General features: G+C 47.2%; 1 protein-coding gene across 16 annotated transcripts in view; it reads right to left on the reverse strand.

Annotated features, from left to right (window-relative positions):
- Positions 1-13,159, reverse strand: part of DTNB (dystrobrevin beta) — a 157,042-nt gene that overhangs the window by 22,104 nt on the left and 121,779 nt on the right. For 11 of the 16 annotated variants that reach the window (XM_070428830.1, XM_070428827.1, XM_070428822.1 and 8 more), the window contains 2 exons: positions 11,622-11,718; positions 6,121-6,141 (listed from right to left, as the gene is read on the reverse strand). In XM_070428830.1, coding sequence (XP_070284931.1) covers positions 6,121-6,141; positions 11,622-11,718 — 118 coding nt within the window. Of the gene's footprint in view, positions 1-2,286; positions 2,581-6,120; positions 6,142-11,621; positions 11,719-13,159 lie in introns of those variants that run through there. The other 5 variants (XM_070428832.1, XM_070428829.1, XM_070428826.1 and 2 more) reach the window with 2 other exon arrangements.

Consider the following 13,159-nt stretch of genomic DNA (forward strand, 5'->3'; position numbering starts at 1 on the left):
GTTCGATTCCTGGTCAGGCACATGCCCAGGTTGCAGGCTCAACCCCTAGTATGGGGCGTGCAGGAGGTAGCTTATCAATGATTCTCTCTCATCATTTATGCTTCTCTTTCTCTTTTTCTCTCTCTCTCTCTCTCTCTCTCTCTCTCTCTCTCTCTCTCTCCCCATCTCCCCCTTCCTCTCTGATAAAAATGTATTTTAAAAAACACAGATAAAGAACATGTCTGGAGACCTTCCTGTCTTAGCAAACACTTGAGTGCAGTGCAGCATTTAAAAGTAAGCCTGGCTCTAAACACCAGGGAGAAGGGCTGCACAGCCTTATGATGTCTCTCTTCTCTTGTCATCACCGTTAATACACATTTACCTATCGTGTCTGTTGGAAAGTTATGGCCACCAAAGAGTCTGCCTTGAGGTCCTTCCGCAGAGGGCTGACACCTATGTGTTCCCACGGCGCTAACGCGCAACCTGCCTCCCTGCGGTGGCTGGTGGGGAAGGCGGCTGCAGACAGGAAACACCTATCGCAGGGCTGCTGGGAGTTCTGTGATCGCATTGTTGGCAACCAGTGGAAAGTTATGGTCCTCGATCTTCATGATTCTGTCCCTATTCAAGCCAAACTAAATTATATAGAAGACAAGGCTTACCCCAAGGCTTAAAGGGGTGGGGGCAGGGTGACTGGTTATCTTTCTAAGGGGTAGAGGAGAGCATATTAAGCTCTTGAGACAAAGAACAACCTATTAAAACTCACCATAAACCCAAAGATCAAAGGAAAGCTGAAATGTAAACTTTCAGAGAGGGAAGCTCATAAAGTCCAAGGCTAGAATGACCCTCTTTCTGTTTGCTTCTCCGAGTTCGTCCCGCTCTATCGGAAAATGGTGTCCCATTAGTCCTCATTGCAGGATTTCAAAGCCAGTTCTTAGCAAAATGATTAGGAACTTCATTTTAGGGAAAAATCCCTATAAAGCGAATACCAGACACCCCGACTGCATACTGGAAACAAGAAAGCAGGCTCCCAGGAGAGCGTGGTCCTTATTCAGGCAGCTAAATCACTGATCCTGTAGGCAGCCAGAACCTATCAGTGATATTATCAAATTCAATGAGTCAAGTTTATTTATTTAATCCCCACTCGAGGATATTTTTCCATCGATCTTTTAGAGAGAGTGGAAGAGAGAGGGAAAGACAGAGAAAAACATTGATGTGAGAGAAACACATCAACTGGTTGCCTCCTGCATGCATCCTGACCAGGGCCCGTGCTGGGGAGGTGCCTGCAATCAAGGCATATGCCCTTGATCGGAATCGAACCTGGGACCCTTTGGTCCACAGGCCGACGTTCTATCCACTGAGCCAAACCAGCTAGGGCTCAATGAGACAGATTTAAATGCCATGTATGGGTAGGCCAAACCTGCATGGTGTGGTATGGCATCCTTTTCCAACACTACCACTCTTTGCTGAGTCCCTGATTATACATAGTATCGTGGCAGAGCCCCAGCTCTGCAGTTGATGATCTGATTTGGATTCCAGCTCTGCCATTTACTAGCTGTGTGATCTTGGGCAACTTAACCTCTTTGGCACCTCAGATTCTTCATATGTAAAATGGAGAGATATTAATCTTTTAACATGTTGGTGAGGAAGAACATTCAATGCTTCACCCACCAGCTCATAGAGTACCACCTGCCATTACTCTATTTTGCAAGGTGCTGGGGGCTATGAAGGGGCAACATCCCCGCTCGGCAGGCTCACGAGCTCCGGAGGCAGCTGGGCATGCATGCCAGCAGCATACAGAGGAGGAGGAAACCCGTGCCCACCTGGAGGTACAGAGAAAAAGCAGCACAGACACGAGAGGGTTTAACCCTGACCTCCTGGAACAAGGTAAGGTTTCATGAGAGGTGGCATCTGAGAGTATCTTGAGGGGTATAATTTCAACAGGCAGAAAAGGCTCAGGAAGGGCAATCCAGGTAAGGCAAGAGCATGAACACAGGTGCCTGGGCGGAGAGGAGGCTGTGCATGGGGGATGAGGAGTGGTGTGGGGGGCACGAAGCCATGTGGTGGGAAAGAGATGTGTGGGCCATGCAGAGCCGTAAAGGAATGGTCATCAAGTTTATTTACTCGGCCACAGAATGGGCAAACTACGGCCCATGGCCAAATCCAGCTCACCACCTGTTTCTTTGTAGTTCATAAGAAAGAATGCCTTTACTTTTTAAAAAGATTTTTCTTTATTGATTTCAGAGAGAGGAAGGGAGAGGGAGAGAGAGATAGAAATAGCAATGAGAGAGAAACATGGATTGGCTGCCTCCTACACGCCCGCAACATGGACATGTGCCCTGACCAGGAATTGAACCGGTGACCTCCTGGGTAGACGCTCAACCAACTGAGCCATACCAGCCGGCCTGGCTTTACATTTGGAAATGGCTTTAAGTGGTTATATAAGTACTTATATAATATCTCTGGTTTGGCTTACAAAGCCTAAAATATGTACGACCTAGTCCTTTGAGTGAAAGCCTGCTGACCTGCTCTAGGCAGCGGCAGAGGGAATGATGTGGGCGGCGTGATCTGTCTTCAGGAAACTGGCGCAATGTGAACGAGGGGCTGGGAGGCAAGAGATAGGAGACAGAGGCTTATTAGGAGGCTTTCCCCATTGACCGGGTGACAGGTGATGAAGGTGGAATGAAGAATGGTGATGGGAATTGAAAGAAGAGATATAAGCAAGCACTTGGAGAAAACATTGACCGGACTGGACAACTGTGTAGGAAGAGCAGAGCCTGGGAGAGCGCGTGCACGTAGGGAGAGCTGGCAATGACACCCACACAGCAGGAGACGTGCAGAGGAGCGGCCGGTGGGGGAAGGTGCCTGGAAATCTTTTGTCATCCATCCCACCTCAGAATAAGGGATTCTGGGACTGCCTGGGGGCTCACCGTGGTGTCACCGGGAAAGGTTCTCTGGGCTCAGGGCAGTGCTTCTTAATTGGTCATCTTAGCTGCTAGGGACCTGGGGGTGGGGGTGGCCAGCACTAGAATTTAGGAGGTAGAAGTCAAGGATGCTTCTAAATATCCTCCAATGCAGAAAACAGCCCCCGTCCCCCACACGTCCTCCGGCTCCATTATGTCCATAGTGCTGAGGATAAGGAACCTGCCTGAAGGTGACTCAGGGTCATGAGGTCCTACAGAGGTGGCCTGTCCAGGGCTACTCTTCCCAGGTGGTGAGCTGCTGTGCAAGGAAGGGCAGGCCACCAGTCGCCTAAGACAGGTTAGAACTTTCAAGGGGCCCAACAATCAACTGGTCTCTTCTGCACATTTGGGAGACATCCTGGGGGGCAGCTACAGGCCCGAGAGGCTCCTAGATCCTCTCTTGGTTTCCTGAGGGCTGAGCTGGTTAAATGTAGGAGTGGAAATACGAATCCTGAAAGCAATGTATAACTAGTGGATGTTATAGATTCTGAAGTTAAAAAGAATATATAATAATAAAAGCACCAAAGGATTTGTGGTTAGCCAGCTTTTGTAGAGCAGTGGTGAGCTGGTATGGATTCTTATTAAAGGTACCACGTTAGCTGCAGTAAACTCTCTCTGCATTGCCTCTAATTTTAGAAAACATGCCCCTCCCTCCCTCCATCTCGTTTTCTTTTTTAAAGCGCTGGGACATCTATACTACAGCTCCAGATGAGAGTAATTCCACTTGCCAAATTATGATTAGCAGCAAATGGAGACGAGTGTAAAATAATCTATCGTGCCCTTTATCGCATGCTTCTTTCAGCTGAGAGTAAGCAGATGTTCATTTCAGTTAAGGACGCTAGGCTCCTTACCTTAGCCTTGTTGCTAATACAGAATATCAGAACCAGCCTGGGGTCAGCTATAAAACCTCAGACATTGGTACAGCACCAGGATTTGAGGAAATGCCTACAGACACTCTCAAAGTGTAGGGTCAGAGGTCCAATCCCATGCCAAGACAGGATGGTAGATTGAGTCTATCAGAAAGACAGCACCGGGCATTCCTGTCCTCCTGTGGGATGCGTGGCCAAGACTCCCAGAGACAAGCCAGAGGAGTGGGCTTCATGGAAGCAGCCAGTGCCCTTTCCATAGGGTGCATTCGTTTATCTGGAAAAGCGGAAGGCAGATGATTGGCACGAATAAACCCTGGGGAAGGAGATGGTTGCTGGAAGAAAGTGCAGACAATGAAGTGAGGACTAGAGGGTTTCAAAGTCACAAAAGGACACACCAGTCCTTTGAGACCGTGAGGACTAACTCTTAAACTCAGGACCTTGGCCATGGAGAACTCCCAAGACGTACACACAAGAGGCCTGTGAGTGGCAGGCTGCAGCAGTCTCGGTCTAGCTTCTCATTGTGCCAACTTCAAGGGGATGATGTTCTTACAGAGAATCCAAGGTCACTGAAATGAACATGTGATTTAATCCCTTGTCTGCCCAAGGTCAGCTTTAAACTGACCTTAGAAATAATACAACAGTAGTATTGATTTCTGGTTCTTCGATTACATGGTAATCCATACAACTTTTTAAAATGAAATGTCTATTGGAGGTACTACTGCTACCATTAAAATAAATACCCATAATGCCTGCCCTTCTGAGAGAGAGTTATCAGGAAGGTGTAGGGTGCTCCCAAGAAGGTGCTGCACTCTGAGCTGGCACATTTAGAAAGAGTTAGTCTGGGTGAATTGCTGGAACATTCCCAGCAAGTGGTTTTAACTGTAAAGTGTATCTCTGAGGTGTAGACGGGTGAAGAGAAGGAGGGGAACACTGGTGGACAGCTACCACAGGTGAGGTGATGCCCCGTATCAGCAGGAAGGGTACAGTCGATAGACAGCAAGGGGATGAGACTGTCAGGGAGGGAGTGCAGAGGGAGCAGGAAGGACAGACCCGCTTCTCTGCTTCTGCTAAGCAAACTGGAGGTCATGTGGCTTGCTTTGGCCAATGAAATGGAGCGGAAATGATGTGTGTCACTTCCAGGAGATGCACTAACTGCTGCACTTGACCTACCTTCCTGGTCTTCTCCTGCCTTGCCCATGTCAATGTATCTATTTACATGGAAGTGCCATAGATCAGCAAGAAATGGTGTCAATGAAGAAAAACAAACCCACTACAACTTCACATTAAAGCCACTGAGATTTCTGGGTCCTTTCCTGTTCTGCCCTCTTTCTGTCAGTCTGTCTCTCTGTTACTCCTTTCTTATCTTTTCCTTCCTTTCCTCTCCTCTTTATTCTATATGTCCGCTGCTCTCCTAACTAGAAAAAATAAAAATCATGATGTTTTATATTCCCATTCTTAATCTGAAACATGGATAGATTTGTTTTTTGAAAAATGAAATAATTAAAAATTCTGAATTAAACATTTCATAATTCTCTCTTTTAAAAAAAGCCCCGAGGTAAATTAAAAATCAGCTTTAGCTTATGTAAAAGATAGATGCTTTGAAAACCTTACTATGTTACATAAACATATGGTGCTACTATTGCGAACAGGCTCTCAATTGATTTTCTTGTGTGGGTTCGTGGCTATCAGGATAAATAAAAACAGACATAAACCTCCCCTGAACACCATGCCCAGCCGCCAGCCGAGAAACCAGAGCTCCCTCTGGAGTGGGCTCTGAACAGGAACTCACAGCGGCACCAGCCCCTTCGTTGTCATTGGTAACTTGGTTAAGAGGCGACTGCAGCGGCAGCGCCCAGAAGCCTGTGCGAGCGAGACTAAAGCACATCTGAAGTTACCACCAGAACTCATTTCCATGCACAGTCACTCAGGACACAGTGCGTGGACCTGAGGTCCCCCCCACCACTCCACGAGTTGTTTCAAGCAATTAAAGTCACTCCAGACAGGAAGCAGCGGAGAAAGCAAGAGCAGGAAAATGCAACCGTGGCCTGGATGATCATGCATACTCAAACACGCAGATGTGTACTCTGAAAAACTGTTCACCAAGCTCTCGTTTCAAACAAGAACATGCTCTACTGGGAAAACATGATGGGACTGTCAGGCCACTGTACAACACCAAGGAGAGAACGCGATGGCTCTACACATCAGAAGACCTTGTGCAGGGAGGAGAGGGGAAGTCTATGCCAGTTACATGAGGTGGAGGAGAACATGCAAGAGGAGCACGAACCAGACGGAGCGTTCTGAAGTTCACTTACTGCCTGCTTTTGCTCTTCCTCCTAGAGGCGGTGGAAACAACAAAAAAGGTAGAGGAAAAGGAGAGAGATTAATGCCCATCACCATAAACGTTTGGAAGAAATGACAGGACAGGGCCCTTCAGGCCAGGCCCATGGGTTCGGAGATCAGAGCCTGACCCCCACAGCACATCATCAGCTGACAGAGCAAAGGGCTGGCCTCTGCCCCGCCCGGCTCATTAAATGGGAACTTCTAGAGTCACAAAGAAAGAACCTCAGAAACCATCTAGCCCAACTTCTTCATTGTACGCATCAAAAAGACTCAGGGAGCTTGACTTGCCCAACATTTAACTGTTTAGGGTAAACCGAAAGCAGCAGCTCCACCATGACTCAAAAGCCCAATCATCTATTTCACCCTTCAGAGTATTCATAGGTGTCTAGGCACATTTATCCCGGTGGTGGTCCTCAAAGTGTGGGATACAGACCACCAGCAGCAGCAGCACCTGAAAACCTGTCAGAGATGCAGATTTTGGACTCCACCCCAGACAAACTGGATCAAAAGTCTTGGGGTGGAGCACGACAATGTATTTAATGAGCACACCGATTCGATGAATGCTAGTTTGAGAACCAGGGCTCCAAGAACTTCCTCAGCTAGCAATCCACATATCCATGGATTCATCTCCAACATAGTCCCCTCCCCTCCACGTGCTTTTGGGCTGCTTTGGGGTTTTTCAAAGATGCATATGCACCCCCATCCCCGTAGGACACTGGGAACTGCTGTAGGGCCCTGAGAGACCTCACTGTTTTATTAACTCAGTGAGGATTCACTTAGTACTTCTTACGCATAAGGCTCTGGAGTCACGAGACGGTCTCTGTCTTTTACAGCCTCGCAGTGATGGTGCGCAGAGCAGACACCTGTTAACTACCCTATCAGAATGCACCAGCAGGCGCTATAGAAAGACGCACAGGGAAGAGAGATCCGAACTTCCACCTTCCTCTCTCCTCAGCCCACTGTTCCTCAGCGACTCTGTCTTTTAATGGATGTCTTTGCTTTCTTTCTGTGCCTCATCGTGGGTAACTGTGGTCAGGGAGCCTCTGGTCTTTGGCCCAGGTATACACATCTACAAGCTGTTGCACTGGTTCTATTTAAATTGGATCATCCAAGCAGTCTTTTAAAAATATATATTTTTATTGATTTCAGAGAGGAAGGAAGAGAGATATAAAACATCAATGATGAGAGAGTCATTGATTGGCTGCCTCTTGCATGCCCCCTACCGGGGACTGAGCCCACAACTGGGCATGTGCTCTGACCAGGGACTGAACCATGACCTCCTGGTTCATAGGTTGTCACTCAACCACTGAGCCATACCGGTCGGGCCAAGCAGACTTGACTGAACATACGGAGGAAGTCTTAGGGAAGGATGAGGGCTTCTCGGTGTGTAGATCTGGGTGCAATGGCAAGAAGGGCTTCAGTAAAGCCAAGGAATTACAAAAGGGAGAGAGAGAGTAAGTAAAAATGTGGAGAAAATAATTTTATTCCTGCAAGGGAAAAACGTGGACTAGAAATTAAACGGTCACCAAAAAATTTCCAACTCAGCCCAGGAAGATGTTCTCATAGTCAAAGCCAGCTGCGAGGTGCCGGCCAAACCTAGACGCACAGCAGCCGGGCAGAGTGGGCCCGAGCAGGAGCCGAGTCGGCCTGAGAGGCTGGGGTCTTGAAGCTTTTGCGCCTGGCAGTCATGGCTCTAATTAGGAGGGGTTCCAGTTTTGCAGGTAGGAAACCCTCTCCCTTCCTAGCCAGGCTTCCCCGGGCGGGCGGGGGTGGGGAGGGGTAAGGCAAGTAGCCCTAGGAGAGTTAGAAAACAATTTTAAAATGTAGAGTTTTGCTGGCATTAAGTGTTGAAATGGAAATTGAGATGGTGAGGGAGGGATGGGCAATGTTGTGACCCAGCCATAAAATTATTTTCGTTGCTACTTCATAACTGTAATGTTGCTACTGTTATGAATCGTCATGTAAATATCTGATATGCAGGATGGTCTTAGGCGACCCCTGTGAAAGGGTCGTTCGACCGCCAAAGGGGTCGCGACCCACAGGTTGAGAACCGCTGCCTTAGAGGCTGGCATTGCATCTGAGGGCAAAAGACCAGCATGTACTTTCTTAGAACTGTTCCTAAGACACCCCCTCTTCTCAGTGCTTCTCCAGGTTTGGGCCTGGGGCAAACGTCGCTTTGGTTCAGCAGAACAGGGAAGGCTCACAAAGCAATGCTTCATGTGCACACGTGGTGACCGTGGCGTGTAGTTTGTCCAAACCATGAAACCATGAAAATCTGTCAGGCGAGGATGGGGCGGTGGACAGGGCGGTGTGTTCAGGACTGAGAGGCCGCCCATGAGCACTGGGGTCGGGAGAGGGTGGACTTTGGCCAAGTGTTACTTAGGACAGTGTTGCATGATTTAAACTCACAAAAGTCATTCAGATAAAGCCTTGAAGGCTCTGTCAACACAGAAAACAGGCCAGATATAAGGTCTTAGAACATTTCTGTTATCGATGGGTCAGTTAGTGTCAGTAAACACTGGCTGATGACAAGGCATAGAAGCCAACTTGATTTAAAGGGGCAATAACACCTTCGTTATAAAGCGGACACCTAGAGCTGTTGTGTCACCTAACACATGTGAGACTCTCACACAGGGAGAGTCTGGCTGGGTGGCCAGCGAAACGCCACAGCCACTGTAGTCATCTATAGAAAAATTTATATTCAAAACCTCACTTCCAAATTCAAAACTGCAGAATTCATCTGGTACATCTGTTTCAAAAGCAATAATGGAAAATGAGGTAGAAAATTATTGGGAACGTGATTTAGAAATGGAAACAAACACATAACCATTTCTAGATTACAGAAGTTTGAGGCAGAGGTTACCGATATACTCATTAACTGGGGTGGGGGGGATGTGAGGGAAAGATCCAGTCTGAAACATGGGCACCTGAGTGTCCTCCACATTATGTCATTAAAATACCAAAACAATAAGGTCCCTGATACTCCTTGGTGACAGGAATTGAGTCTTATTCACCATTAACACCAAATACCTAAACACGACACTAAGGATTTCAATACTTTTTTAAATTAAATAAATGTATGATTTTTACCCAGCCTTGTCCCCCTCCCCCCCCCAAAAAAAGGATTTAAGATTTTTGTTAAATTAATTCATATACAGGGGTGATGCTTCATATACATGCTTCTTTCAAAGTACATAATATTTCAGGAAACGGGAGGAAGAACTCCCTGTGGGGTGGGAGCTTGCGTGGTGGGTTTTAACTGATGAGTATCCCAGAGCAGGGGGCTTGACTGTCCATTTGACTAACTGCTTACAGCTGTTTTATGAGAGAATTAAATGCCAGCAGACTGAACATCAACGAAAGCTGGATGGTCCTTTGAAATTAAAATTAGAACGGTAAAGGGCACTTCTATTACGCATTGGTGAATATATATTTTTTAATAGTAGGAAAACATCTTTGAAATTTTAATAGAAGCCGGTGATTCCTACGCATGACCTTTCAGGAGTGTACATAATGCGCAAATTAAGACTGCAGTCCTTCTCGGAAGCTGGACACGAAAGAAATGAGACTTCAACTGTGAATTCTCATCAGTGGATACAAAGACAACATCCCTGGTGTGTCTGCAACTTCCTCCTCCCGTCTGAATGGCTCAGCCTGTCAGGTGGATGAACGATAGGGAGTTTAAGAACCTGACAGGGGACCCTACACAACGGGCAGCAGGGTCCTGCTTATTCTACTGAGATTGTCACTGTCAGCCAACAGCGAGAAGTGCAGGGTCAGAGTGCCAGGCATCAGCACATTCTGCTTAGCCCAGAACGCAAGCCTCAGAGCTGAACACAAGGTCACAGCAATGCACGTGGGGCTCTGTGCCAGGAGCCCTCAGTGAGGAACCCTGAGGGCAGCCAGCTGATGGGAAAGTGCACAGTGGTACTTAGAGGAAATTCATCCTGACTTCCCTTCGCTTGTGTAACCCTTTCACCTTTTATAAAAGATCAGCCTGGGATACCTTCCCATCTGCCTGGGCGGTGTCTGAGAGCATCTTTCTGAAAGGGAGGTCTGACACAGGGAAGGAGTGAGGGGGAGAGGCACTGTTATCTCCTGACCTACTGGTGGACTAACCTCCCAGTGGCAGGGCTCCCAAAGCCCCCAAGGGCACAGATGTTCCACAGGCCAACATCTCTGCTGTGCTGAGTGGCTGATGGGTTGCTTAACTGCATACCTGACAATTACTGCAGGGATCTGGGCCAGGTTTTATGCATAAGGTTTTCTTGAAACGAGACCCATTTAGACTTCAAACATTTCGCAGGAGAAATCCTGTCAACAGGGATAATGTAGAAACACGTCTAGGCAAAAACAACCCCAACATCCAGGATCAAAGCGAGAGGCAAACGGAACGCAAGACTAAAAGAAGTGACTGTCCTGAGCAAGCCAAACGCATCTACCTGAGTTGCTAACACCAACAGCTTCATCTCAAGGGACGGGCTTAGAATGGAGGAGCTGAAGAACAGCTGGCATGTTCCCAGGTGATTTCCCATGGCTGCCACCTGGTCTGGACCCTGGTCACTTCGGACCTGGGTGGTCTCGAGTCTCCTGTTGTCCTTTAGTTTCTCCCCTTTCTCACCCATCTGCATAGTTTCCTATTTTTTCAAAACCTTCAGAGACTCCCCTTATCACAGGATTAAATCCACCCCTCAGCCTGCTTTGAGGTCCTCCACATTTTGCTATCTCCACTCGGGCTGCGAACTTTGTCTATCACAAAACACAGCGGTTTCAGGGCACAGGCCTTGGGAGTGAGCAGCGTGAACGAATGTGTCTGGCACCCCCGCTGCACAGCTGGGCAAACACTTCTTTCAGTGCCAATAACACTGCCTGGGTGAGGACACTCCCATGCCAAGCGTGCCTTGCTCTGCTTTGGGGTGTAGGGGTTGTAATATAGTCTTCAACAAAAATAGATAGTGAGACCTGAATTATTCCAGATTTATTCAAGCCCCAACTCACCAAACCTAGAGCTAACATGCTACTTTATTCCTCCCAATATAGTGATTGATTAGAGTTGGTTTGATGAGATTGGTGTGCTTCTGCAATACTCACTAAAAAAGGACACCTACTATTTATAGGAGGAATATCTGAATATTTGTCTTAAAAGAAACTTCAGACAGTTGGGGAATATTCACTTCTCCATAGCTAATCTGCCATTTGTAAAATTCGTAAAAGCAACTATTCCAGGACATTACCCTGGCCCAGTTACTAACATTTTCTTTCAGTCGGGCTTTACGCTGATGTAGGTTGACTGTTACACGGAATTCGACTGCCGCTATGGAGGTTTAACCTGGAAACTGGGACTAGGCCGCAGCATGTAAGCCTCTCGCCTCCTCCTGTTCGACATCGACATCACAAGGGAGGCCGAGCTGCACTGTGGTGGGAGGTGGACAAGGCAGTGGGGGGCGGGAGGAGCCCGAGAGCAGGCTCTTACCTTCAGTAGCTTCATGAGCCCCTCCAGCTGAACCATCAGCTCCCGCCTGCTCTCCTGCAGAGCCGACATCCGCTGCTCCAGCTCGTCTTTCCTTTGCCTGGCCAAGAGGAACGGCCCATCAGAAACGAAACCCAGGAAGAAGGGCCTAAGGCCAGGAAGCACCACTTTTGGACCCGGTTCTGCTACTTACGAGTGTATGAGATGCTGAGCAAGTCATTTAACCTCTGATGCCTTATGTATAAAGGAATTATGTATCTATTTTGCCCGCTTTACCATTGTGAGAATAGCAGGTAAACGTGCTCTGGAAAGTATACATGGCCAAGTAGAGGAAAAGGATAATTATTAAAGTAAGTGAAAAAATTCTTCATCAGGAAGTCAAATACCTCATTTTGAGAAATACAGAGAACAAGTCCAAGTTTAAATGAATAGTGGAGAAAAGGTGTAAAAACTGCACAGGGAAGATAGGGGTCAGTAGTCGGGGCTGCCAGCACCAGACAGCAGGTTCCAGAAGCCTGACAGGCTCAGGAGGACTGTGTCTAAGAGAACTCTGCTCCCTGAGGACAGCTTCACGTCTACTCTAGCTCAATATGTCCAAAATGAAACTTAAGATTTTCCTCCTCAGACGGTTCTCTTTTCCAACTTCCTTGTCTCTCATTTTCCATTCCAGTTGTCATAGCTGAAAAACTCCGTCCTCTTTGATACTTTTCTGTTTATATACTATATTCTATTAAGTCACCCAATTCAGAAAATTCTTTTCTGGAAATTTTTGTGTCCATCTTTCTATTCTCACTTCTCCCAGTTTCTCCAAGTGCTCCTTACGTCACACACACTGGTCTCTTAGCCTGATTAATCCTGATTTCATCTACTATGGTGAGGGAAAAGCAGTGCAGGACTGAGGCCCATCACTTACTAATATGCAGCTTTGATGGTGCCACTTAACCTGTCTGAGCCTCCATTTTCTGTTCTGTAAAATGGGACTGATAATCAGTAACATCAATATTTTGAGGAACAATTAAGATAATGACTGTGAAAGTGTTTACTGAAGTTTGCAATCCTGCTCAAAGGAAAGCTGTATTCATTTCATCATCCGATGCCATCACCTCAATAGAATTTCTAGCATCACTGACTCTTGCCCTGCACAATCTAGACCAGGGGTGGGCAAACTTTTTGACTCGAGGGCCACAATGGGTTCTTAAACTGGACCGGAGGGCCGGAACAAAAGCATGGATGGAGTGTTTGTGTGAACTAATATAAATTCAAAGTAAACATCATTACATAAAAGGGTACGGGTCTTTTTTGTTTTTTTTAGTTTTATTCATTTCAAACGGGCCGGATCCGGCCCGCGGGCTGTAGTTTGCCCACGGCTGATCTAGACCTTGGCTCTCCAATATGGTAGCCATATTGGAGCCACACGTGCCTACTCAGCACTTGAAACCTGGCTAGTCTGCACTGAGATGCACTGAAAGTGTCTCACACACACACACACACACACACACACACACAGGATTCAAATTTTTAGTGTGGACAAAAGAAAGTAA

Source organism: Myotis yumanensis, unplaced genomic scaffold (genome assembly GCF_028538775.1).
Source record: "Myotis yumanensis isolate MYYU_CA2020_CCGP unplaced genomic scaffold, mMyoYum1.0.hap1 SCAF_11, whole genome shotgun sequence".
In the NCBI taxonomy this organism is placed as follows: domain Eukaryota; kingdom Metazoa; phylum Chordata; class Mammalia; order Chiroptera; family Vespertilionidae; genus Myotis; species Myotis yumanensis.